The 25,956-nt window shown below is 38.4% G+C and overlaps 3 protein-coding genes and 1 long non-coding RNA gene across 6 annotated transcripts; 3 read left to right on the top strand and 1 right to left on the bottom strand.

Annotated features, from left to right (window-relative positions):
* Positions 1 to 136: 136 nt before the first annotated feature.
* On the top strand, positions 137 to 2,997 carry vps28 (VPS28 subunit of ESCRT-I). Of its 2 annotated transcripts, none has more exons than XM_008421996.1 (10): positions 137 to 229; positions 1,012 to 1,075; positions 1,189 to 1,217; positions 1,345 to 1,382; positions 1,466 to 1,555; positions 1,642 to 1,747; positions 1,842 to 1,943; positions 2,157 to 2,210; positions 2,304 to 2,395; positions 2,731 to 2,997. In XM_008421996.1, the coding sequence occupies exons 2-10, from the start codon at positions 1,036 to 1,038 to the stop codon at positions 2,849 to 2,851; spliced, it is 672 nt and encodes a 223-aa protein (XP_008420218.1). In that variant the 5' UTR covers positions 137 to 229; positions 1,012 to 1,035; the 3' UTR covers positions 2,852 to 2,997. The 2 variants fall into 2 exon arrangements, with proteins under 2 accessions (XP_008420218.1, XP_008420219.1); XM_008421997.2 differs by lacking the exon at positions 137 to 229 and adding an exon at positions 731 to 833.
* Positions 2,998 to 4,821: 1,824 nt separating this feature from the next.
* On the top strand, positions 4,822 to 14,619 carry mapk15 (mitogen-activated protein kinase 15). The gene is made up of 15 exons (XM_008421995.2): positions 4,822 to 5,031; positions 5,128 to 5,290; positions 8,166 to 8,264; positions 8,622 to 8,651; positions 9,163 to 9,253; positions 9,504 to 9,634; positions 9,731 to 9,894; positions 10,314 to 10,453; positions 10,537 to 10,594; positions 11,466 to 11,603; positions 12,102 to 12,207; positions 12,314 to 12,620; positions 12,786 to 12,892; positions 13,033 to 13,185; positions 13,729 to 14,619. The coding sequence occupies exons 2-15, from the start codon at positions 5,186 to 5,188 to the stop codon at positions 13,921 to 13,923; spliced, it is 1,824 nt and encodes a 607-aa protein (XP_008420217.1). The 5' UTR covers positions 4,822 to 5,031; positions 5,128 to 5,185; the 3' UTR covers positions 13,924 to 14,619.
* On the bottom strand, positions 14,406 to 19,069 carry LOC108166724 (uncharacterized). The gene is made up of 2 exons (XR_001777076.1): positions 17,788 to 19,069; positions 14,406 to 14,791 (listed from the first exon to the last, which is right to left on the bottom strand). It is a non-coding gene; the product is annotated as an uncharacterized LOC108166724 (long non-coding RNA).
* On the top strand, positions 15,897 to 25,655 carry grinaa (glutamate receptor, ionotropic, N-methyl D-aspartate-associated protein 1a (glutamate binding)). Of its 2 annotated transcripts, none has more exons than XM_008421993.2 (7): positions 15,897 to 16,103; positions 20,861 to 21,210; positions 21,824 to 21,942; positions 22,028 to 22,228; positions 22,334 to 22,462; positions 22,621 to 22,764; positions 23,946 to 25,655. In XM_008421993.2, exons 2-7 carry the CDS (start codon positions 20,892 to 20,894, stop codon positions 24,093 to 24,095), a joined length of 1,062 nt encoding a protein of 353 aa, XP_008420215.1. In that variant the 5' UTR covers positions 15,897 to 16,103; positions 20,861 to 20,891; the 3' UTR covers positions 24,096 to 25,655. The 2 variants fall into 2 exon arrangements, with proteins under 2 accessions (XP_008420215.1, XP_008420216.1); XM_008421994.2 differs by having other exon boundaries at positions 15,957 to 16,103; positions 21,827 to 21,942.
* Positions 25,656 to 25,956: the final 301 nt, after the last annotated feature.

Below are 25,956 nucleotides of genomic sequence, written 5' to 3'. Positions count from 1 at the left end.
AAACAAGGGTTGGTTAAAACTCAACATGCGTGTTTACAAAACATAAATCTTAACAATATTAAATCTAATGGAATATCACTAAATACTTACAGATGATCTTTTTTTTTTATAAAGCATACCTACTTCTGGAGCTTTTTCCAGAGGCGTAATGGGCACCTATTATTTTGACGTATGCTGGTCCTGGTCTGAGGGTGTGTTTACATCTGTGTCATAGCATTTTATCGAACGGGTAAGTGGAATATGTCATCTAGTTTTTAACTTTGTAACATTTTCGTTGATGTATTAATAGATACACTGGAGTTATAATGTATAGTAATATGGTACGTGATCCTTACGTCTCATTTATCGGTTAAAAATACATAAATATCGGAGCTCAGTCTCACAAAAGCATTAAGGAAGTGCTAACAAGTTAGCTCCGACTGTTTCGACATTTAACTTTATTTAGTTTTATATAAATAACAAACTTTTAATTTATAATCGACTTTTTTGAAAAGAATACATCATATGGTTGTTACTTATTCCAGGTAATGTCAGTGTCTTGCCAAGAATATTGTACATTTCCACTGTTATTAACCAGGCCAGGATTCGAAGATCAAACCGTGAAGTTATTCATAAATGTCATGTCATGACAACAATGTTCATTAGTTCTGTTAATAACATAACAGAAAACCGCATGTTTCATAGTCTCAGAACAGAGATGGTTGGTAAAGATATAAGACAAAATAAGTTTTTCTGCTGCAAATTCCTGCCAATGTTAAAAAACACGATCGGATTGGATTCATTTCCAGTTTTCCAGACAAATTAATTTCTATTCCTAGGAAGGTGTTAGTGAGGTAGGGTAGCCTGGATTTATAAATGCTTCACTCATATTGCAGAACGAAGAACAATTTATTTAAATTTTATTTTTAGGACTTAAAACAAAGAACGTTATAGAAAGAAGAATGGATTGCTTTTATATGTTTGTCATATATGTTATATGTAAACTATAACAAATATACAAATATTTTTCAGGCTAACGTCTGAAACATCAGCATCATGTTCCACGGGATAGCAGGCAGTGGAGGAGTCGGTGCAGGTAAGATTAATCCGAAGTGCATCTTTTATGAATTCAGCAGGACCTCTGAAGTGTCATCCATTGCATTGTCACCTCCAGTATTTTACTTAATTTCATCCATTTTCTCCACACAGCTCCGGCTAACAAACCTGAGTTATATGAGGTAAATGTTTTTTTTATATATTGTTGTGTAAACTTTAAAGAAAAAAAACTTGAAAGTCCACATGCTTTTAAAAATTTTACTTACATTTATTCGTTTGAATTGAACGTTCTACCTTCTTATGTTGCAGGAGGTCAAACTTTACAAAAACGCACGGGAACGAGAAAAGTAAGCTTTGCATTGATTCAATATGCTTAAAGTTGAGCTGAACTGGTCATTGCTGTGACATTTGATTTATCTCGTTTCTTAAGGTACGACAACATGGCCGAGTTGTTTGCTGTTGTAAAGACTTTGCAGGCATTGGAGAAGGCTTACATCAAAGACTGCGTATCCCCCAGCGAGTAAGTTCCACTTCAGCTTAACACATAGCCTTTAAATATGAACGTATGCGTCGTTGTCATTGATCTGGAGGAAATTGTATTTTTAGGTACACGGCTTCCTGCTCCAGACTCTTGGTTCAATATAAAGCTGCTTTCAAACAGGTGCAAGGCTCCGACGTGGGCTCCATCGATGAATTCTGCAGGAAATACAGAGTGAGTAAACATCAGAGTTATTTAACTCATTTCTAACTGTTGCTTTGTGGTAATTTTTTCCCACTTTGATGTCTCTGTTATTTTGTCCTTTTAGCTTGACTGCCCACTTGCAATGGAGAGGATTAAGGAAGATCGACCAATTACCATCAAAGACGATAAGGGCAACCTGAACCGCTGCATCGCAGATATAGTTTCTGTAGGTCCTTTCTCCCAACCACTGTATCAAAGAGTAAATTTATATCTAACTATTTTGAAGTGAGAGTGGAGAATACCATTACTATTCCCTATTACAACTCCACCATTGGTCACATGAGCTACTGGCAGAATATCGGAAACTAGAAACCATTGTCAAAGGTAAACTTAACACATCCTTAACATTGTCTTATCTCCCACCATCTGTGAACCTTAGCTCTTCATCACTGTTATGGACAAGCTGAGACTGGAGATCAGAGCCATGGATGAGGTGATTCTGACTTTACACACATATTAAGCCTGCAATCTGCAAAAAGGTAAAAAGTGGAAATTTTCTCATGGTGATTACTTCTCATGACTACAGATCCAACCAGACCTGAGAGAGCTGATGGAAACCATGAACAGGATGAGCAACATGCCTCCAGACTCTGAGGCAAAGGACAAAGTGAGCCTCTGGTGAGTTGCATGCTTTATTCCAATACTTTTAGGAGAGTCCAGGGTCAATTTAGTACCAAATATGTTTTGTTGCTTTTTTTATGTTGCTGGTCAGAGGTTTAGATAGGTAGGTAAAAACTGGACAGAGTTGAGTGTTCTAACTGAAAATGTTTGATGTGCAATCAGCCATTTCTGGGAAAAGAGTAATAAGCCGCACATACAAGTATGCAAACCTCCGAATGGATGTAATTGCATAAAATTTGTGGATATTTATGTTCCCTTTACAAATAACAAGGTTAGAGTTTAAATGGTAGAAGCACAGCGTATTGTCACGTCTCACGGGGTTTCTCCTGCAGGTTGACCACCCTTAGCAGCATGTCTGCCTCAGACGAGCTGGATGATAACCAGGTTCGCCAGATGCTCTTCGATCTGGAATCAGCCTACAACGCCTTCAACCGCTTCCTCCACTCTTCCTAAAGCTTCTGTCTAACATGGATCTTATCTTTTTGGAACTCTGGTTAAGTAAAACAAAATAAAACGATACTTTCCCCTGCTTGTTCTGGCACGGAGTGAACTTATATCGGAACAGTTTTTCAGTCACTCTCTTGCCAGTTTCTGTAAGTCTAGTTTCTGTTTTTATTGGGTTTGGTGCAGTTTACATTCCACTGCCTTGTAATATCCCCCGTTTCTGGTACATCATGCTGCCTACTGACTTCTGCCTCTTTTTGGCTCTTTGTGTTTGGCCATGTCAGGGCAGTTTCCAAGTTTGGCAAAGCATTAACAAAGAATAGTTTCTGAGAAAAGTTCAGCAGCCGAAGTCTATACATTACTTTAAGAGTGTCCTGTATGCGTTTTAAAGCCTTTGGGTTTGTTGTGTTTGTCACGTTTCATCTCATGTTGAGTCTTTCTGTGTGTGGGTCCTCTAAAAGCATTTGTAGACAGAAAATAGCAGCCTTAAGCTGCTGATCTTACATTTGATCACTTCTCAGCAAAAGAAAAAAAAAATGATTAAATCGTATCTGGTGATTATTTAACTTTTCATCTATTTAGCTATAACATTGATGCTTAGCGGGAAGGATTTATTTTGATCACATTTTTCTCATCCTGTAGCATGTCTAATCCATTTTTTTTTTTTTAGAAGGGAGAGTTAGAGGTGAAATTTACAGAGAAAAACTCATGTTGCTGGCTAAATATGTTTCAGCCTTGAAACACCATTGAGGAGGACATATTTATTAAAATGTATCATTGTATATAGTAGTGTTGATTTTTAAATGAAAGCATGTAACACCTTTATAGAAATAAAGTTTAAAAAAAAATGTCATCTGTTTTTCGGCGTGTCAATGTTGAGAGGTTAATGGGGATATTTTCAAAGTAAATTTTGCAAAACCGCAGTGAAAAGAATACCGTAGTTGTCTTAGCCAGTGCTACTAAGATGGAACAACTAAATGCATCTAAAATGATTACGTGTGCATATGGATCTGACCTCCCTTGTTCAGGGTGCTATGAATAATTGAATATTCTCCAAGCAACTTCAGTTACTCTGCATAGTTCTGACCAGACATGGTTGAGATCTGTTAAATATGTTGCTTTCATGGGGCAGACCAGACTTGTGGGGAAACTTAGCAGAGAGCTTTGGCATGGCCTTCCAAATGATGGGTATTTTTTGGAGGTGTGGGGGGGGGTATTATTTTCTGATAAGAATACACAGTTGTGTCAAAGTTTTAATTACCTGACCCAAACTGTCTCCCTCAGATGGAAGGGAAACATTGGATGTTGTGTAAGTTTTTCAAAGACGACAAAGAAAACAACAACCGGGAAGATGCTGAATCACAACTGTTGCTGTTCACATTGAAGCTGCAGTCTTGGACAACTGTGGACTGAGAGGGTTTCAACAGGGAAGAAAAATGCTGCTCCAGAACCGGCCTTTCAGTGTCAACTGAAATCTGTAAATTTCAGGAAAAGTCAGATATTTGCTTGAGAAAGAAAGATTTTTTTGTTTTAAAGTAGATGAGAGGAATGTGTCAATAATAAGCATGTATGAAGCTTCGAAAACTTGGAAAACTGCCAACTATGCTAGTTCAGTAATACTTCAGACTTAAAGATCAGACAAAGGATACATTTTCATCAATCTTAGATCTTTATTCCCACACAAACCTCTCACTGTTGAACATCTTAGTTTTACTTTGGTTGTGGTTGAAATAATAATGAAGATCCTGCACGGATAGAAAGTATTGAAATAAACTAGATTTTCGTTGTATAACTATGCCAAACACTCAATAGCTGTGATTTAATAAATCTTAAACACTCCGAAATGTATCAAAGTCGGTAAGTATAAAAAGTAGACTTTACTTCTGCTTTTTTACCACTGTAAAAAAAAAGGGGGGAATGAAAAAAAAAACTATGCTGCGGCTCCTTTAAGAACCAGTCGCGTTTTTGTTACTATAACAACGAGTAGCCACAAATCCACGTAAAGGAGCAAGAAGGTACGTCAAACGTTAGGTAGGAGCGAGGGTTAACGCTGAAATTTGGCAGATTATACCAAAGAGAGACTTTTTCAGTCGCTGAAAGAAAATGGAAGCTAACATTTTACCTGACAAGCAGCAAATGTAGTTGTGAAAAGTGGCGTCTGAGCGGGGTGGTCGCTAGAGAGTTGTCAGGTAATCCCACCGTAGTTCTCCACTGTTGCATTAATAACATATAAACTACGAAACGGGTGAATGTCGCACATTTGACTTTTGGTTCATTACCCGCAGGAATAATCCAGGAGAGTGATGATGATGATGATGGTTTCTATGTGAAGCACTGGCTCAGATGGACAAACAAAAAATGAGCAAAAAGTTTGAGTCAGTAAAAGTGTCAGAAGTGGAGGAGCACATTTTTCTCAAATATGAAATCAGGAAGAGAATCGGAAAAGGGGTAAGAATGTTTTATAACTATCTTAACTATGATTTGCGTTATTCATTGAAGATCATTGATCCATGCAATGATCTCCAATAGCAAAGGGAATGTATGACATTAAGGGAAACTTTCCTCTGAAGCAAATTGTTTTCAGCTTTCCTGTGCAATCACGTTGCAAAAATTCCTCAGATTCTCTAGACTTATGGTCCTCAGTTAACACCAGTGTTGCAAGAAAGTGGTTTATTTTCTCTCCTAGCAGATCAGCTGATGTTAGATCAGCAGGTCCAGCCCTTTTGTTTTCCTTACTTATGGCAAACACAGAAACTCTGACTGACTGGTTTCTTGCCATTCTCATTTCACAGAGGTTTGCAAATTGATGCTCTCGTTTTTAGACAGTCTGCTGGTAAATGCTCAGTGAACCTGCCAGCTCCTTAAACTAGAAGAGACTATGACTCATGCTCCCCAGCTGTTCAACTTGTTTGCATATGACCTGTGGCGCTGTGGCTGTGAGGGATCAGACCAAAGGGCAGTTAAAAACACTCTAAGTAGATTTAAAGAAGCATATATGATTTTTCTAATGCAAAATAACTACTGTTATACACCACTATCCGAGCCTAAGCTCGTCATACGCAAAGACCCTCAAGTGTTGTGTGAATCTGATCCACTGGCCTCAGTACAATAACACTGTATTCTGATGCCCTGCCTGTGTTATGCTTGACCTCCTGTTTCTCTGGGCTCAAAACTTTTGCCTCGCTTTCAATAACACTGGTATCAAGAGTGTATTTTACAAATGAGAGGCTATATATATATATTTTTTTTTATTTTTTATTTTTTTAAATATATCAAATAGGAATTGATGCAAAGGCAGTCAGTTCCTATTGGAGGGTGTTTGGATCCTGTCATATTTTACCTCCATATTTCAATGTATTTGTTGAATGTGGCGCATAATTGTGAAGTGTAAGGAAATAATTAATTGCTTTCAGCCATTTTTACTCACTAATTGTTTTAAAGTGCTTCTTTGTGTTAGTATTTAGTAGGACTGCCTTTTGCAGCAATTAGCTGCATGTCTTTTGGGAAATGTTTGTAGCAGCTTTGCAAAAAAAGAAGAGATGTTTTTTACCTTTATTCTTTGCTAAATAGCTTCAGCTCAGCCAGATTTGATGGGAAAGATCTGTGATCAAACATTTTTGTGACAGGTTTTTGTTGCTTAGTTTAGGTCTAAACTTTGACTGGGCCATCGAATGCACGCGTGCATTTTGATCTAATCCATATTTAAAGTTGTTATGCTGCTCCTCTCCAGTGTTGAGTCTTTTACTGCCTCTGACATGTTTTCTTCCTAGAGTGTCCTGTATTTTTGCTCCATTTATCTTTCCATCAACTCTGACAAGTATTTCCATATGATTATGCCTTGATACCTGCTTTGATAAAACAGGACCTAATAAAAATCAACTCCCTAAACAATTAGACATTTCCAGAACGATGCAATACGACATAAAGATCCAAGCAACTGAACAGACATTAAAGACCATCATAAAGGGGATCAGAGAGTGAAAAGGTGGAAAACTAACCAAATCAAGAACAATCAGAATCAAACAAAAAACTAAAAGTGAACCATGTCAGCTGAAGATATTTTGCTTCTCTTTTAGTCTTACTGTCTTGTGTAACAAAGCATGGGGGACCTTTGACATGTCTGGTGTCCAGGCACCTGTTAACTAATCCATCCATTGTTTTGTGTCTTGGAAAGTTTATCTTTCCCAGTGGGAGATTACCACTAGAGCAGGGATGTCAAAGTCAAATACACAGAGGGCCAAAAAAACCAAATTTGCTACAAGCCGAGGGCCGGACTGGTTTAATGTTTATTAAAACATATTGAAATGATTGCACATAGCCTATTGAACCAAGACCTAACACAGTGTATATTATTTAACGATTAAATGAATAAAGCAATATTTTGTTATGGCTCTGTCAGTAACTTCAAGGGAAAACATTTTTCAAGAGGCAAACAGCAACAAATTTAATTGTTTTTAAAAACAATATATGTTTCTTAATATCAAGATAAATGCATAAATCAAAGTGCATGCATTATAAACTGAAAATGCATTAGTGTGCTGCTCTATGATCCTACCGATCACTGCTTTCAAATAGTAAAGTAAAAAAATAAATCAAATCAGTTGTATTCTTTCTCATGGCTCTTATCTGCAATTTTACCTGAATCCATTCAACTGAAAAATAAATACAATAAAATAAAATAAAATACAAAAATATATGGCACACAGACAAAACAATACTTCATTCAAAGAAAAATCACGTCTTGTAGAAACAAATGTAAAAATTTAACTGAAACTTATAAACTGAAAATACGTTACTGCTCTGTGATGCTCACTTGTCTGAGGCTGAGCCTGATACTTGGAGGTGTCTCATCTTTTGTACAAGTTCATCAATGTTCGGGGTGAKGCTCTGAGCTGATGAATAATGAAGCCGTTTGGGCGCGCTGTAGTCACTTCGCGGGCTACCGTTGCATTATGGGAAATGTAGTGTTTGCGGGCAAAACACGAGCGGGCGGCTCTGGCTTGCGGGCCGGTTCTCATAGTAATTAAATATCATTCAGGGGGCCATAGATAATTGATTAGCGGGCCGGATGTGGCCCGCGGGCCTTGACTTTGACATATGTGCACTAGAGCATAAGATGTACCTTATAGATCTGTAATGCATGCAACTGAATTTAGATATTTTTAATTCAAACTAAAAACAAATCTGGTGTTGTTTTCCCATTTGGTGCACATTTCGTTTTACACTTATACCAAATGTCCTTCGCTGCCAGTAGAAAAAGGCTTTTTAAACTCAAAAGTGGAAGTGTTAGAACCAGTTTGACGAAGTGTCCTTCCTGTTTTAGGCCTACGGCATTGTATGGAAAGGAGTCGACCGACAGACGGGGACGACTGTGGCAGTGAAAAAAATCTTTGATGCTTTCAGAAACAGGACAGATGCGCAGGTGGGTAAAACTGTTTTTCATTGTAAATGTAAGTGATCATAAGATGATCACAAAGCACTCTTGCTGCTCTTGCATATTTTAATTCAAATAACACCAGAAAACATGGAAATAATATAGTGACACTAACGTTATGATATTATTCTGTGATGTGAATAAGACTGCCAGGACTGTTGTCTGTCTCAGACGAGAGCTTCTGATCTGCAATACAACCTCTCTGTATAAACGTCCTTCACCTTCAGGGAAGACAGCTAATTATTAATTAGAGCAGGAGGATTGTGTTTGCCCAGTTCATTGCATCATCTTGCCTGTAAAGTTCACGTCATGAATGCAGTTTTCTTTCCTTTTCTGTTTCTACAGCGGACATTCAGAGAAATCATGTTCCTTCAGGTAACACTCATATTGACGTTTGAAAGAGATATATTGCCTAAAATATATTCAGACGTGTGTCTGATACGTCGCCACTTATTTATCAAATTAGTCTCCTGTTTCATCCTCTAATGTACGCCGCATTAAAAATGTGGGTCAAAATCTTTGGCTTAGCAGGAAACGGTTCATTTATAATTCATTCGTCTGGAACGTGACACCGTAAACTGTAATGTGATATTAAAATTCCTGTCATCGTGTTCAGATAATTTTTTATAAGAAAGATTTATAAGAAACACATTTTTCTTTCTCCTTGGGTGAAATCAGCTTCATGGGGCCAAATTCATCTCTCCCTGCTCTGCGTCACTTCTCCAGTGCTGTGTTTTATGGTGGAAGTTTTACAACAGTTTGGACACTTTATGTGTTGTTTCTATTACACTTTGCTGTTGCGTTACCTGCTGCTTATTACAGGTCAGAGAAAATCTGTGCCGCGCTCTCTGTGATTCTGCTATTAAAAACGATAATCCCTGTGCAGGAGTTCGGAGATCATCCCAACATCATCAAACTCTTAAACGTCATCCGAGCCCAAAATGACAAAGACATTTATCTCATCTTTGAGTACATGGGTATGTATTAGTATGCGTAAATTGCCTTATTAAATATGAACTATTAAAACTTAACAATATGACAGAAAGACGTTTGGAGGATTTTTGAGGGTGGCCTTCTCATTCCATCTTTCTATCCATCCGCCCATATTAAACATCTGCACTTTTACATTAAAAACCAGAATGAGAATTTCTGTTCAGACACAGACAGTATTATGCATTTAAAGTCTCAGCTGTAAGCTGTCGCTCTTCCTCTTTGTTTTTCTCCCAGATACCGACTTACATGCTGTGATTAAGAAAGGCTCTCTTCTTAAGGACATTCACAAGCGTTACGTTATGTACCAGCTCTTCAAGGCCAACAAGTACCTCCATTCAGGAAACGTTATTCACAGAGATGAAAAAGTGAGGCGCTTTTAAAACATACCCGTATTTCTTTTTGTTTGAAGCGACGGCGCCGTGAAACGGCCTGCGATCACTCTAAATTTGTTACATTCGCAGCCTTCCAACGTACTTCTGGACACAGACTGCGTCGTCAAGCTCTGTGACTTCGGCTTAGCCAGATCTCTCAACCAGATCCAGGAGGACAGTGGGAACCCGGCTCTGACGGAGTATGTGGCAACGCGGTGGTATCGGGCTCCTGAGATCCTGCTGGGATCAACAAGGTATCAGCTGTGATGAGCATCTGTTGCCACCATCCGAACTGCATCCAAGCTGCCTTTTTTTTTTCCTTCAGTTTAATTTATTTGAAGAGAAACATAGCTTATATGCCTGTCTTTAACCAAAGAACAAGCTTAAGAACTGGGGAGTCAAAAAAATCAGGACAGTATTCATACTTAGAGTGGAATTATGTCTACAGGACATTGCAAATGTTAATGCGTTTTTGTGATTTTTATGGGACAGACAAACCCCTAAATAAAATCCTCAGCTTAGCTTTAAATGGCACAAAGAACTTTATTTTTAACCTAACCACGTTTTTGTAAGATATTTTAACCACTGTTGGTCTTGACTCTCGGGAAGGAGGAGCATTGCAGATTAATCACACTTTACGCTTTAATCTCTTATGCTGTAATCTTGTCCAAAGGTACACCAACGGTGTGGATATGTGGAGCCTCGGCTGCATCCTTGGAGAAATGCTGCTTGGAAAAGCTTTGTTTCCTGGAACTTCGACCATCAACCAAGTAGAGAAGATCATGAGTGCCATACCTCACCCCAGCCCAGAAGGTAGCAGATAATGTCAAAATGTCACATACCCAACAACTTATTTTTTTTTGGATTGGACTGAATAAATACATTTGTTATTCCAGATATTCTTGCCATCAAGTCTGAATATGGATCTTCTGTCATTCAGAGAATGTTACTGAAGTAAGACTGTTTTTTTTTGTTTTTTTTACTGTGTTTGTTTGAAATCCTTTTGTGGAGACATATATCAACAGACTTTGTCTTTTTCTATGTTGTGTACATTAAGATGTGTTATAGTGACCTCCAGTGATTGCAAATTGTATTTATTCTGTGTGAAGTTAGGAGAACTATGTCTCTAATATACAGTATATGGCAGGTTTGTTGTTATTGTGGTATTCAGTGTTTTGAAAAAATATTCACACCCCTTGACATTTTATTCTAGATTCAGAAGATACAATACCTTTTATTAGAAGGTGTTTTTTTTTTTTTTTTTTAGAAAACCTGGAAAGATTTGATATGCATTGAATTCATCCTGCTGTGTAAATACATTACCAGTTCTTTTCTCTGGATGTACAGGTGTAGAGACATAATTTCTGTATTTTCTGCACTATAAGGCACACCGGATTATAAAACACACCTTCAATGAATGGCCTATTTTAAAACTTGGCCGGACGATGGTCACCCTTCTCCGTTCGCGCACAGCATGTTCGTGGAGAACGTGGTGTTAATGACCTGCAGACGACCTGATTCTAGATGGTCGGTAGGTAGATAGGTCACTCAAACTTTATTAACAAACCATCGTTCTGACAACTGTCCCAGCATGCACCGCGTGCTTCTTCTACGGGCGAAAATGAAGTCGGCGGCTGCTTACCTGTTGTTGCTCAATAAGGCGCACTGTCGGCTTTTGAGGAAATTGAAGGTTTTTAGGTGCGCCTTATAGAGCGGAAAATATGGTAAATGTTTTCATTTGAACACCTCAGAGTTGTCATGTCCTCTGCTGTGTAATTTTATTTATTTTAAATATCTGACTCATGACATACTTGTCTTTCACCAGACCACAGGTGCCTTTGGAGGATCTTCTCCAGCCGTCTGTGCCTCCTGATGCCCTTGACCTGCTGAAGGGTTTGTTAGTTTTTAACCCGGACAAGCGGCTGACTGCAGAGCAGGCTCTTCATCACCCATATGTATCCAGGTATTAAAACTTACAATGCAACTACAATGGCAGTGCTGAGGTTTTCTGCGTGGGAAAATTATTATTGAGGAATCTCTGTCTTCTTTTGGTTGCTTACTTTGATGATTTGTGGTCTCTAATTTCACTTAGCTCTTTGCTCTCCAGCTGTACTACTAATGTATAGATTATAGATGTCTTTTTGCCTTTAAAGTGCAATAAAAGACGCATTTATATTAAGGTTTTTTACACTGTCACAGAATTAAATAAGTGCTGTAATGTGTTTGGTCAGTCAGATGAAATCTCACTGCAGTAGATTTGCACATCTGACACACATGATATGCTAAATATCAAAGGGGTTAGAACAATGATGATGACAAGTGGTTAAGAGATCGGTGTAAAAAATGTGGATTAATCAGAAATTCTGTTTCTGTTGCAATAGTCATTAATAACATCTCACCTGTATATAATATTAATGATGGAAATAATATTTAAAATGCAGTTTCCCCCCCCACCCCTTAGATTCCATAACCCAGCCAAAGAGCCAGCTCTCAACTACGATGTAGTCTTGGCAGTGGACGACGACGTGCAATTATCTGTGATTCAGTACCGCAACAAATTATACGAGGTGATTAAAACATTACTAAAATAAAAATCCCGTATGCCATATAATATGTTTAAAGTTTATTTGGTCAAAGGTATTAAAATTGTTCAATCTTCTAAATTCCTTTTAGATGATGCTGGAAAGGAGAACACACCAAGGGACGTTGAGACTACCAAACAACAGAACCTGTGGAGATTGCCAGGAGAAACCCAGTTCAAGGAAGGATGATAAAGAAGAGCAAGGCCCTGCAGCATCCCACAACGAGAGGAAAACACACAATGAGGAGACAGGCGAGACAAACCATAAGCCTTCACACCTGGAGGTCGCTAAAACCGAGGCTACCAATCCGTCTAACCCAATCACAACGGAGAAGATGAGTCCACAACCTGGTTACCGCTTAGGAAAACCTCCGTATAACCCCGTAGCTCACACTTCAAGTATGACAACTTATTTCTTTGCTATCTCCCACGGTTTACTGTGTTCAAAAATATATTTGTTTGCTACAGTAATTGTCTTTTAGCACTCATACGTCTCTTAAACATAGACTGTAACATCACGTTGTCTGAGAGGGGTAAACTGAAATTTGTCTTTTCTCCACTCAGACGGTTTTAATCGGCCCCCTCACTTTTCTAGAACCAGCAGGAGCTCAGCAGGACAAACCAGAACAGGAATCGCAGTTACACCATCAGCAGACGACAACAACTATAATGTAAGCAGCAGCGTTCTTCAGCAACGCCGCCGTTTAGTTTAGTTCCACGTTTTGTGTTACTATCTTGATTTGTCTGTGTCAGAGTATTTCCTTCAATAGCATTTCAATGTGAGTCTCGCTCTTTACCTTCTTTTTACTAGTCCATGGACCAGATTCTCCAGCGGGGTCGCTCAGCCACCGTGGTTCACAACCGCTCCTTCTCCTGGGGCCTCAGTCAAACGCAAAACAACCCTTTAGTTCGCAAAGATGACACCTTTTTAACGTCTGGGTTGCATATCTCTTCAGCTCCACTGGTAAACTCTATCATCTCTCATCATTATCTCTTCTATTCCTGCTTTATCCAAGACAGAATTGTGAAAACATTATGTTATATATGCAAATATAGTTATGGTGCCTAGCAAAAATAGGCACATATCTTAGACTTTTTTCAAATCAGAATCAGAAACTTCAATTGATTTTATTGGGATTTTATGTGAAAGATGGAACCAAACTTAAATATTTTTTGGCCTGCCTGCATGGAGGTGGCAGTCATGCTGTGTGCTTTTCTTCATAAAAAAACTTGAGAGCGGGAAGAGGTTCACATCAGACTTCCACCTGTTAATTGCAGCACAATGCGGTTCTACAAAATTTTGACTTGCAGGGCTGAATACAAAAATATTTTTCACATTTTGGAAAAATATTAAACTATGTTTCAACCTCTTTCTACTTCAAAATAATTCTGTAATTGGTATTGGTCTGTAAAATGCCGCTAAAATATTTCGATTTCTTATTTTAAGTAATGTTTTTTTCTCTAAAACCTAGTAATAACAAAATCATGTCCATTTCTGTGTATGCAGAACCAGCGCTCCAGTTCTCAGGCTCGTGAAGCTCGTCCGCCACCACGGTTCAGCAAGAAGGTGTTTCAGAACAACTGCAACGTGGCTGGCGCTGGTGACCCACGGGCCAAATTAGGCAGCTACACCCAAGCCTACGGCACCATCAACAAGACAGAACTGGATAATCTGATTCGTTGCCGCCACCATAAACAGTAGCTTTTCATAATATCAGCAAGTATTTGAATGTACAACAAAGTTTGCTTTGATCGTCTTGCTAAGACGGGATGGCATCTAGCTGGAAAACAGGAGCTGTGTAGAAAGACCGTGATTTACTGCATCAGTTAATGGTCATGACTTATGACGATGGGCTCTTCCACATCTAGCATACTGGATGGGGTTAGTATGTAATTCTGCTGAAGGATTTACGCAACATTTTTCTTTGCCAGAATAAAATGCTAACCATTAAAAGTAAACAAGAGCTTTGAAGTCCCATATTCCTATAGAGTCATTTTCTCTAGACGAGAAGCAGATCATTTGTTTGTTGGGTAAAAATTGGGGGGGTGAGCCGCATAAACACCATTTCCATTATCTATTCCATCATCTGGGATAATGGCTCGCTCTCTTTTGTGCTGAAAGGTTCTTCACACACAGATAGGGACTTATCAGGAACTAGAAGTACTATTTGTTTTACCTCGCTGTTGCTGAACGTTTTATTAAGCAAAGAGCTCTCACATCAAACTAAATCAAAGCCAATACCCTCATTTAACATCATTTTAAAACATCGGCTATTTGGGTTGAAGATGGGCACTTGATTAGTGTAAAATATGCAAGTAGATGTTTTAATAAATGATTGCAATGAGTGATTTATTTTTATGTGAACATACCAGCAATAAACCTTCTTCTATACACAAATTGAAAGCCATTAAAAGTGTGTTTATTTGTGTTCCCAGTCAAAACAACATCCTTCTGTTTTTTACTGATGTGAAATGGAGTCGTGGAGTCCAGATATTCATCTCCTCCAGCGAGACTCTCCAGCTCGTTCTGGGGCTCCCGAGGCGTTTCCAGGCCAAAGGCCCTCCAGAGTCTGCCCAGAAAACGGGAAGGACCCAGGAGATCATTTTTCACAAATTAGTTAACCCTTGGCAGTTAAGACAGCAGTGATTTGTAAAGAGGACCAAACCAGAGCAGAAAGGATGAAAGACAGGAGGGCTGAAGTACATGCACCACCAGTCTAATGGGAAACATTATGTATTCATACTTAGGCAGATATAAAGGTTAAAATGTTACTTTAATTTAACCAAGAAGTTTGTGATTGGATATTGCACAGGAATCTGCCAAACTAATCAAATGAAACTTTTTTTTTATAAATGTCTTGTATTTTGACCTTTCACCTCTTAGGACTTTAAAGTTTGAAGGCCTTTTTGCTATCATTCCCATCTTGTCACTTTTAAAGTCTGCTTCTTTGGTATTTAAATCAAACTGAACCACAACCAACCCCTCCCGACCCCGCTAAGGGACAAGGGTGTAAAGAAAATGGATGGATGGATGAACCACAACCACTTCCATTAAGATTGTGAAAGTCAAATCCTAAACCTAACAGGATTTGATTTAGGATTTAGGAAGTTGAATTTGACGCTTAAACTTACTGCTTCTGAAACTATAAATACCAGATCAGTTCTTGTGCCTTTCCTGATGTCATTATCCTAAATATACACAACAGTGGCAGACACTTTTTCTTGAGGCTTCGTTTAAAACTTTTATTCTAAAAACCAGCAGCGGGTATCCACGCTTCATTATTTTATTTTTGTCAATTTACATTTGCTTGTGAAAAAAGTCCACCGCTGGATATAACTTTAACAAATAATAAACATAATGGGAATTGAGAACTCATATGCCTCACTTGATTTTTTTTTTTGGTATTTTAAAAATAAATTGTGTAGTGAGTGAGTAATTTTAATTAGCTTCCCCCCCCCGCCCCTCCCTAAATGCAGTGAATAAATGTAAATAACTGTCTGAACACTGTGCTGTACGTTGTATCAGTAAGCTTACGTTGCTGATAATAAACCACGTGACTGGATCGGTGTCCCGGTCTTTCTAGATCTTTCTGTTGCAACGTTTTGTTTGTGCAGATTTTATTTGACCTCAATGTTTCCTCTAAAAAAAACCAGACGACCTCGTTACAAATGCCCCGTCATCGTGTTATTGAATGCGTGATATTTTCATAATTTTCTACGTTATAACCGGTGATTCCCGGTAAACACGTGACCGCTCCGTGTGGTGTCGTCAGCGGCCCTGGCCCCACTTCGCTTGCTCAGTCGGATTCCAGGGATCCAGGAGGAGGGACGAAGCTGAACGGAGTTCGTTTCAACAGTTGCTCCCAAATAAATACGCTAAAGGTAAGCCTTTGGGGAGATTTTATGTCACATTATATTTTTTAAGACATTTCTTGCTTACTATTTCCGTTCTCGTCAACAAATATGTTATGAAAACGACGACCCCCGTTTGCTTATTTTAGGAAGCCGTTACAGGTTCATCCTGCTAGCCAGATGTCTACGGGAGAAAACGAAATTCCGAAAAAAAAAGAAAAATGGGATGGCTGTCATTATGTTTATATACAGCACAAATAATGACTGCGTTTTTCTTAAAACGAGCTGGCATCAAAGCAGTATAAACGCAGGGGGTGTGGGCATGTAACCGTGGTGAGACGTGTAAATGAGAGCGGATTTAAACATGGCGAGCTGTGTTTTGTGTTGTTGCGGATTTCTGTCCCAGTCGCTGACTTTAACGGTCCTCCTGGTCAGTTGAACGGTAATCTCCAGGATGATATGACCACAGATGGAGGCAGTGTCGCATTTTTGTGCGCAGTTGAGGCCTACAGGATATGGATTTACACTCTGCAACGCGATCAGTACTGTGTCCATGTTTCTGTTTTCGTTTGCAGTAACTCCCAGCTGTCAAAAAGATGACATTAGCTGTCGACTGTCGTCTCCGTACTGGCAGAAGCCTGTTTTTAATTGTTACACATAGATATTGTGTCTAGAGGTTTTGAGCTCGGATCGCCTGTATAAGCGAGTTCAAATGATTTATTCGATATTATTGCTTTGATCAGTTTTGTGGTACTAGATTAGCAGTTCTGCTGATTGAATTTTGATTTGCATCACGCCTTTTGTGTTGTGAATTGGATATCGAAGCGAATATTTAAGTAATAATGAACTGGTAAGCGATTTAATAGGGATTAATTACTTCAGGATTACTTTTGGCTTACTATTAAAAGTCAAGAGTAACACTGACTTACCGTTTGATTCTGAGTATTTTGATTACTAGTTAACTTGCCTTGGTTGCTTAATGTCTAAAACAAATGAGTAAGGTAATTCCTCTGGAAAATAATTAGTTTTTTGTGAAAGGCACATTTGCATAGACTTTCATATCGTTAGTGGAAATATATTATTTATATTTATTATTTTTGGTAATTGTTCATTAAGTAGAAGGGAGTGAAGGTAAAGAGGTACCAAGCTGTGTTTTTTTTTTTTTTTTTTTGCATCAATATCTGTTTTGGTGGTTCTATGGGTTTATTTAGATGAAGTAGTTCTCACTGTTTTAAATTGAGGAAAAACAAAACAAAATAAAAATTCATTTTGTTTCACACATAATTCAAGGTTCACACTCCATCAACCAACCCGGATTTAGTCTCTTAACGTATTCTATAGAAAATAATTTAGTGTTGTAAAAACTTGATTCTGTTAGTGTTCGGGTGACTGCATTTCCTGGTTTGGTCAGGCCACTTATGTTATGTGAAACTAAAATAGCATGATAATCAGGCCATGGGCAAATGTCATGTGAGGTTCTCAGCTCTGAAATTATATTTGCTTTTAACTTGGTCTCAATACTGACATACAAAAAAACCCCATCTTAAATAATAGAATTATTTACTTCGGTTTTGCTTGGGACGTTGCACCGATTGGCCAAGCCAAAATGACCATATGCTCATAAAACCAGCTTATAAATGTTGGGGAAAAAATACAACTTTGTCATGTTTTTAAATCAACTTTGTTGACAGTTTCTTGTCATAGAGATCTACACCTGCTGAGCTGCAGCCATCTGATGCAACGTTAGGTGTTTGCTGGCTATAATCTTGGCATGGCCACAGTGACTGCTGACACAGCCTCGCACAATAACAGCACCTTCCTTCCCTCACTACTGCACTGGCCTATAAAGTAGAAGCACAGCCATGGAGGCAGTTATCTTTTACATTGTTGATCACTTAAAGGCTGGCGAACAGAAATCATAATTATACAGAGAGTTGCCGTGGCAGTTCTTCAGTTTTAAAAAAAAAACATAAAAAACCACATGCTTTATTCCTCCTCTCAGATGTTACCAAACTAAACGTACAAAGTGAGTCAGCTATCATGTGACAATGAAACAGCATTTTACATTTTTGTTTCATCAATAACTCGAGTTCCAGTGACTGCATTTCATTGTTGGTCAGAAAAGCTAGTGCAGCGAACTTCCATGTTGGCCCGACTGCTTTGCATGAACGTCTGTGGTTACAGCGTTTCATGCTTTCCTCTGGCTTACATATAGCATGTTTTCTGTAGTGTAGCTGAAGTATTGTGCTAACCTAATTGTGTTAACCTAGCTCTCTGACTGGCCTACTGAATCCCTCCCTTTAACCCAAATCCTTTAGCGATGGCTATCAGCGGCGGGCCGGCTTTGTTTTTACTCACGGCATCGTGGCGTCTCGCCTAAGAGGATTTATAATCTCGCATAACTCTATTAAAGCAGGTTAAACCTTCACTTAAAGTGTCTGTTTAAAATATCTACTGTATTCTCAGTGACCTCTTCCTAGTAGTGGCGGTGAAACCTTTGTGGTTAGGGAAAGTGGCCTCGCTGTCGGTAAGGCCACAGACTCACTACCTTTAACTGAATTGTTAACTAATTTAACACTATTTTTTGTTAACATTTTTTGATTTGTTACATCAGGTGCTTTCATAATGATAACAGATCTATCTTTGCATCATGTAAGAAAGAACATTTTGTTGTCAAAACCTCAGAGGAGAAAGCTGTTTGTGCTGAAGTTGGAATCATACTGTGTTGTTGGTGTCATTTGTCTCAGAACTCTGTGTAGCGTCTATTCGGATTAGGTAATCTGTGAAACGAGTAGATAAAATTGTCTTTAAAAAGACACGCAGTGTAAAAATCAACTTACCAAAGTAGATTTTTATTTCTAAGTTATTGCTGCTAGGTTTAAAAGCACAGGATTTGCTAATTATTACTTTGAATGAGGGTAAAGTAAAAGCAAACCATGTTACTCTGTCACTGATCTTGTGTTCCTTTTACAAAATTCAAAATATCCCATTGTCACTCACTGTCATTGTCTTTTTTTTTGCTGATAATAAAAATATCTTATATATAATATATATATAAATAATAAGTAATATTCACGTTAATTAAACGTGAATAATTAAACACGTTTACTGTTGATTTAACGCTTATAGTAAAAAGACAAAAACAAGAAATTTAACATTTAAAATAATCAATCTCCTTCTCATTTTATAGTGGACTAACAGACACTGTTTGTATTTTAGGTTTCTGATTGTTTTCACCCAGACGTAATGTTGAATCTTAGTCTTCAGTCAATCACTTATTTGCATAGCACATTTCAGCAATAAGGCAGTTCAAAGTGCTTTACATCACACACACACACACACACACACACACACACACACACACACACACAGTCAACAATTGTCAAGTGCTGTCATTACACATTAGAATGTTGATTAATGTTTTATTGGTTATGTTTCAAAAGCAACTCTAGACAGGTGGGTTTTTAGTCTTAATTTAATGGCATTCATTGTTTCTGCTGTTTTACAGTTTTTTGGAAGTTTGTTCCAGATTTGTGGTGCATAGAAGCTGAATGCTGCTTGGTTTGGACCTGAGAGGTCTGGAACAACAGCAGATCTTTAATGTATTGAGGTGCTAAGCCGTTCTGTGATTTATAAACTAACAGCATTATTTTGAAGTGTATTCTCTGAGCTACAGGGAGCCAGTGTAAGGTCTGACTCTTAAATGCAGTTCATGGACATTGAACAGGGAGGAGATCTTTGGGTGTGCATCACATGATTACTTTACTGCTCTGCTTGACTCTTATTTGATAGTCGATTGATCAATAGTTTCAAGAAAACCGTGTCTCTTTGCGAATAGTATGTCATTGCATTGCCATTGTTGTCTGTGGAGGAACTTAGCTCATTAAAAGCAGAACGTAATTTCGAATGACTTTAATGCTATGTGTCAGCATGAAGCACAGCCAGCGTTTGTTTGAAGCTTTGTACTGCGCTGTCCCTGTGGTGCATGCATCCTCAGACAGAGATCATCAGGATGGCCTCTGGAGTCCAAATGCATTTGCCAGGGCAAAATGGAGCAGTGTTGCATAACACACTTTTAATTCTGTGTGGCCTAAAGAGGAGGGGCAGGATGGAGTGAGGGCAACCTGTAAACAGGGTTTTTAGTCCTCTGATCTGAGGCTAAGTGAGTATCGCCTTGTGTGAGGTGGCATCAGGGTTATGAAATAAGATTGGACATGGATCGATGCATCAGCTGGCCAATAAGTTGGACTTTTTAATTTAACATATTTCAGCCTTCTACCATTATTCAGCCAATAATAAGTAGACACATCTGTAGCTCAGTGTTTCTGGCTGAGATCCCCTGTAGGCGTTCAGCCTGTTGCTCTGTTCTTTTGAAACAATAGCAAATCTGTAAAAAGTTTAGTAATATAATTACTAAGTTGTCCACAGTTGGGCGACTACTGTCTGGCAGTCAGCCCTCTTTCGCGGCCGAGCAAAAGGGACAGTGGCTGATTTCCACACCTTGTGAAGGTGGATAAGATCAGTTTGATATGCAAGTATCAACTGATCACTCAAAATTATGAAAATCGGGGCTGATTTATTGGTGCACCCCTAATTGTTTCACCCCTAAGATGTTGTTTTATGTTATGTGAGTCTCACTCTTCAAATTAGAGAAGCACATTGAAGTTGTCCAAACATCTGCGTTGTTAACGTTTCCTTTTAGACCTCAACCCGTTGCACATATTGCACATTGATGAATGCCAGCTTTAATACATATTTATTGTGCGACTGTGCCTGTCTGTTTACAGATTGTGGCAGAAGTGAGTAATTACTCGCACCATGTCCCAGGACAAAAGTCGATTCCCTATTATGGGTGAGAGCAACCCGCTTCACAACAACGTTTATGGACCACCTCAACCAGGATTTGGTATGCCTCCCCCAAACTACAGCCAGGGTCCAGGGGGACCTTACCCACCACAGGCTGGCTATGGACAGGCTGGCTATGGACAGCCTGGCTTCGCCCAACCAGGTCCAGGCTTTGCTCCTGGCCCCTACCCCCAGATGCCCTATCCCCAGATGCCCTATCCACAGGGCCCATATGATCAGGGCCCGTATCAGCATGGACCCGGACAGCCTGCTTTTCATGGTGACCCAATGGGTGAGTTTTCTTATGAAAATCCTAGACAGTAATGTTGTTTGTCTAGTTATCCTTCAATCTGTTTATCTAATACTTTATAATCTGTGATTTGAAATTTAGCCTCATTCAAACTTTTGAATATTTGAAAATATCTGAAAATGTGTAGAAGCAATAAATAAGTTCCCATATGGACTGATTAATTTGCTGTACATTCCAGGAAGATTTAATACAAATCCATTATATTATATTACATTACTTCACATTGTATTATATTATATAGGACAAAAGAACGGTCTTATAGACCTATTTGTAGATTTACATATTACCACATTCATGCTTATTTATTTTACACATAGATCATATTTAAATTACTTACCATATCAATATTATAATAAACTTTATATCTCTTATGGTTATATTTGTACTTTGGATAGAGTAGCACGTCAACAAATAAACAATTTCCACTTCCAAATGCAGCATCACTACTACCAATAATACCAATAACGTGGATATTAGCAAATAACTAGTAGACTTATTCTCAGTATCAGCTGAAATATTTGTTGTTCTGTATAGTCAGAGATGATTAATAGTCCAGCCTGTGTACACAAAATCTCACTACATAATTGTTATTTAGCAGCACCTGCAGGCAGCCCTGGTTACCACGGCGATGTTCCTCCTTCTTACTATGACAATGAAGAATTTGCCGGATCTGGCTTTGAGGACAAAAACATCCGACAAGCCTTCATCAGAAAAGTGAGGGAAATATTATAAGGAAAATAAAAAAAGAAAACAAATGCACACTTTACCTCCTAAATGTATTTTTTTTTTCCCCCATCAGGTCTTTTCTGTTCTCACAGTGCAGCTCTTGGTCACCTGCGCTTTTGTTTCCGTCTTCACGTTTGTTGATGATGCTAAGCTGTTTGTGCAACGCAACCGGTGGACATATTATGTGTCCTATGCAGTCTTCTTCGTGTCTCTGATCACCATCAGCTGCTGCGGGGATTTCCGCCGCAAGCACCCCTGGAATTTGGTTGCTTTGGTAAAGTCATTGCCTGAAATTTAAAAAGGATGAATAAACAAATCGATAACCTCTGACACGCAAACGGAATCTTCAAAAACTCTTGTTTCTGTGTTGTTGTTTTAGTCCATCTTGACATTGAGCATGTCCTACATGGTGGGCATGATCGCCAGCTTCTACAACACAGAGACGGTCATCATAGCTGTTGGCATCACGACGGTGGTCTGCTTCACCGTTGTCCTCTTCTCACTGCAGGTCAGCACTTATCATTTTGTATCCTACTGTTTGTGCTATAATTTAAACAAAATATTACTTTTTCTTTTATTATATTTTACTCTAACCAAAGTTTTACAAATTAGGAATATTTGGAGGCTTTATTTTTCTAAATGTTACTTTTTTTTTTCTCATCACAGAGCAAGTATGACTTCACTTCCTGTCGGGGCGTTCTCTTTGTGTGCCTGATTGTGCTGCTGGTCTTTTCGATTCTCTGCATCTTCATCCGCAACAAGATCCTGGACTTAGTTTACGCCTCCCTGGGGGCTCTGCTGTTCACCTGCGTAAGTTATGGCCAACATGACATGATAATGCTTTAAGTTTAAGCTTCTCTTGGAAACTCTTGTACATCATAGATGGTTATAATTTGGGGGGCAGAGGGGGAATGTAGAGATAACAGGAATTTTCATGACTGGATTTTCCTAAGCTGATGTAGCTCCATTTGAATTACGGCTGCACAATGTTTGCTTAAATTAAAACACCACTTGAACATGCTGTGCATTCAACTCTTCCTTTAAATGAAGGGTATAGTATTGGTGATATTTTTATTTACATAAAAGAAGAGATGTGGTCAAACAGAAAGGGGCAATACTTTATATATATTGTCTTGGTAAAAAAAACTCCAATGTACCTTTTTTTTTCTTTTTTTTGAAAAACCAACACTTAGTAATTGTGATGTTAAAAAGTTTTACAAGTAAAAATTTGCACTTTTGTGCATTTAGACTTAACCCTGCAGATAGATAAATTCAGATAGTCCTCTTCTCCTGTGATCGTTTTTAATGTTTTCAGAAAAACATTAAAAAGTGGTTTTTGTTGTTGTTTTTTTTTTAAGATCACAGGGGAACAGCTGGAAAATTATCAGCAGGAGAACTTCAAGTGCTCTCCTTGGGATTAGGTTTCTCTGCTTGCAAAGCCAAGTGTATTTATCCTCCCAGCTGTGGTCAGATTCAAGTAGTTTCCCTTCATCTCTAAATTAATAGCTTTATTTGCTGCTTGTATTGTGACAATTGTTTCTTAGCTTAATCTTCTCCTGCAATAGTCCTGTGTGCAAAGATGAGTGCTTTGTTTTTCACCAACAGACCAATAGGATTGCCTTGCTTTGACTCTGAATTATAAACTGCGATAAAATACATAAAGAAACAGGTTATCTGTGAAACAAGACTCTCATCCATAAATTTACTTGGGGTTTCGTCTAGAAGAAGCTTGTGTTTTAACAGTTTTTGCTTTGTTCTTTGCCCTCTCCGTTTCTCGGCTGGGTCATAAAACCCGAAAAACCCGAAGGACTTTAGAAAATGCACAAGATTAGACTCTTAACACAAGATTTTAACGGTATCTGAAGTATATGTCCGTGCAACGTGTGCATCTAAAGAACCAAAACATCTTATTAGATATTTTTAGAGGTTCTCATTTCTCATCCCTTTTGAAAAGAACATAACTAACCTCTTCGTCATTTGCCTTTTTGCAGTTTTTGGCTGTGGACACCCAGCTTCTTTTGGGCAACAAGCAGCTTGCTCTCAGTCCAGAGGAGTACATCTTTGCCTCGCTCAACCTTTACACTGACATCATCAACATTTTCCTCTACATCCTGGCCATCGTGGGGCGCTCTCGTGAATGAACCTGCACCTTCGGGGGAGAAGCATCAAGATGGAGAATGCCTCTCTTCGTTGTAAAACGTTGCTTACCTGTGCTTTTTCTCTCTGTCTCATCTGACTTTTCCTCAGCTGTTCCCTTCACCTACCTGTCACTTGAATACACACAACGCTCTGTTTTCAAATGAAGAGTATGTCATAAAATTCAACTGAATGAGGACACTTTTTATTTCCTCTCTAATAAATGTTGCTGCAAACGGAAAACCCATAATGACACTCCATCTTTCCTCTGCTTCTACTAACACATTCAGCTGTGTCTCAATCACCCCAGCTGCCTACTTCCTTGTAGGACTGGCCACATAGAGAGTCACACATGCTGGGCTGCGGGTGCTTGGCACTTAGCTTCGTCTTGCTGCAGAGCTTAAACTGAGAAAAGAGGGGAAACTTAACACAACTGATGCAGAACCAGCTTTTCCTGAATATAGAAGACAGTTTTAGAAAAAATTCTTACTCCAATCTGCCTGTTTTCATAAACTTGTCACCTTTTTTTTTTTTTTTTTTTTTTTGCCCCCCCCCAGCCTGCGTGATTAAATTCTGCATGGTTAAATCGGAAATACACGCAAAGACGCAGTATGATGTCAGGAGTCAACGGAGGAGAGCCTCCGTCTTGCTTGTCACAGCTGTAAATAGTGCAGTGTTTTACTGTTGATGATGCCAGTATACCCCTCCTCCACCCGCTACCACCACCCTTTTCCTACCTCTGAAAGGCATGCTGGAGCGTATGTACGGATGTGTTGCTACAGGGGCTGGGAATATAATCCTCGATGACCAACATTATTGAAGAAAATGAGCATAAAGGAATATTTTAATCTTTACATTATTTTGTAAATGATGGTCAAATTATATTTAAAAAAAAGACCTTTAGCTTAAAAAGAATGTATGTAATGAGACAAAAAAAAAAGTTTGTTATCTTTCTACTTGCATTTGTCTATTACTTTATCCTTGTGTTGGTAAATCCCTTTTGAGTGAATATTGATTTGTCTCACTGCTGATTATTAAATCTGTTACTGATCCAACTTTGAAGTAAATCCATACCAGATATGAAGGAACTTGGAACTGATCTGAAATCCTTAAAGGTTTTGTAATCTCTCCAGTAATGTGAACAGAGCAGAGAAAATGCACTAATAGCCAAATGATCTATTAATCAATCATTTGGTTATGCATACAAATTTGAAGGGTGTGTAAATTAATTTATTTTTTTTTAGTTTGTTTTATTTTATTTATACCTGCTGCATGATCCTCTCCACATTTGCACGTGCTGACAACTTACACAGTGCAGCTATTCTTGTCTTTGAAGAGACACTGCTATTTGAAAACCTTGTTAGATTATTGTTTCTTTTCGTTTTAACGTTTGTGTCAGATTAACATGTATGTGTACATAGGGCAACTTGGTGTTTTGATGTGTATAAAGTAGGTAAATCAGGCTACATGGGTCTGTTCGCATTGTATATTTGCATCAAAATGAAGGTGAACTGAAATTCCTTAACACAGCTGTCTGCTTTCCATTAAAATAGATACAATGGGAATGTGTTGAGTGTTCATTAAGGTTTAGATTTTATTTGTCTACCTGGAATTTACTCTCCTTTTTAATCTCTGGGCATTAGCTGGTCTTTTGAACACTCGGTCAGAAGTGGGCACATGTGAACAACTATCCTGCATGAATAGTTATCATGGCATATATGAGAGTAACAGAATTGTAAAAAAGCATATTTTTAAACAGAAGCTACCACACCAGGAAAACATGACCACAGATACTGTACTGGTGTTTAGCAGTCCAGTGAAATAAATGTAAATATTATTTAAATGTTTTTCAGTCATTTAACTAAA

The sequence above is a fragment of the Poecilia reticulata genome, linkage group LG11 (assembly GCF_000633615.1).
Source record: "Poecilia reticulata strain Guanapo linkage group LG11, Guppy_female_1.0+MT, whole genome shotgun sequence".
NCBI classification, from domain to species: domain Eukaryota; kingdom Metazoa; phylum Chordata; class Actinopteri; order Cyprinodontiformes; family Poeciliidae; genus Poecilia; species Poecilia reticulata.
The sequence above is the reverse complement of the archived record's forward strand: the minus strand, read 5'-3'. Positions and strand labels throughout refer to the sequence as shown.

Bases quoted from the DNA above. Each gene is read 5' to 3' on its own strand.
- vps28 (XM_008421996.1), top strand. From the start codon at position 1,036: ATGTTCCACGGGATAGCAGGCAGTGGAGGAGTCGGTGCAG. The intron at 1,076-1,188 runs GTAAGATTAATC...TTCTCCACACAG, and splicing joins CAGTGGAGGAGTCGGTGCAG to CTCCGGCTAACAAACCTGAG. The intron at 1,944-2,156 runs GTAGGTCCTTTC...TGTGAACCTTAG, and splicing joins GCATCGCAGATATAGTTTCT to CTCTTCATCACTGTTATGGA.
- mapk15 (XM_008421995.2), top strand. From the start codon at position 5,186: ATGGACAAACAAAAAATGAGCAAAAAGTTTGAGTCAGTAAAAGTGTCA. The intron at 9,254-9,503 runs GTATGTATTAGT...TTTTTCTCCCAG, and splicing joins TCTCATCTTTGAGTACATGG to ATACCGACTTACATGCTGTG. The intron at 12,893-13,032 runs GTAAGCAGCAGC...TCTTTTTACTAG, and splicing joins CAGACGACAACAACTATAAT to TCCATGGACCAGATTCTCCA.
- grinaa (XM_008421993.2), top strand. From the start codon at position 20,892: ATGTCCCAGGACAAAAGTCGATTCCCTATTATGGGTGAGAGCAACCCG. The intron at 21,943-22,027 runs GTGAGGGAAATA...TTCCCCCATCAG, and splicing joins GACAAGCCTTCATCAGAAAA to GTCTTTTCTGTTCTCACAGT. The intron at 22,229-22,333 runs GTAAAGTCATTG...TTGTTGTTTTAG, and splicing joins CCTGGAATTTGGTTGCTTTG to TCCATCTTGACATTGAGCAT.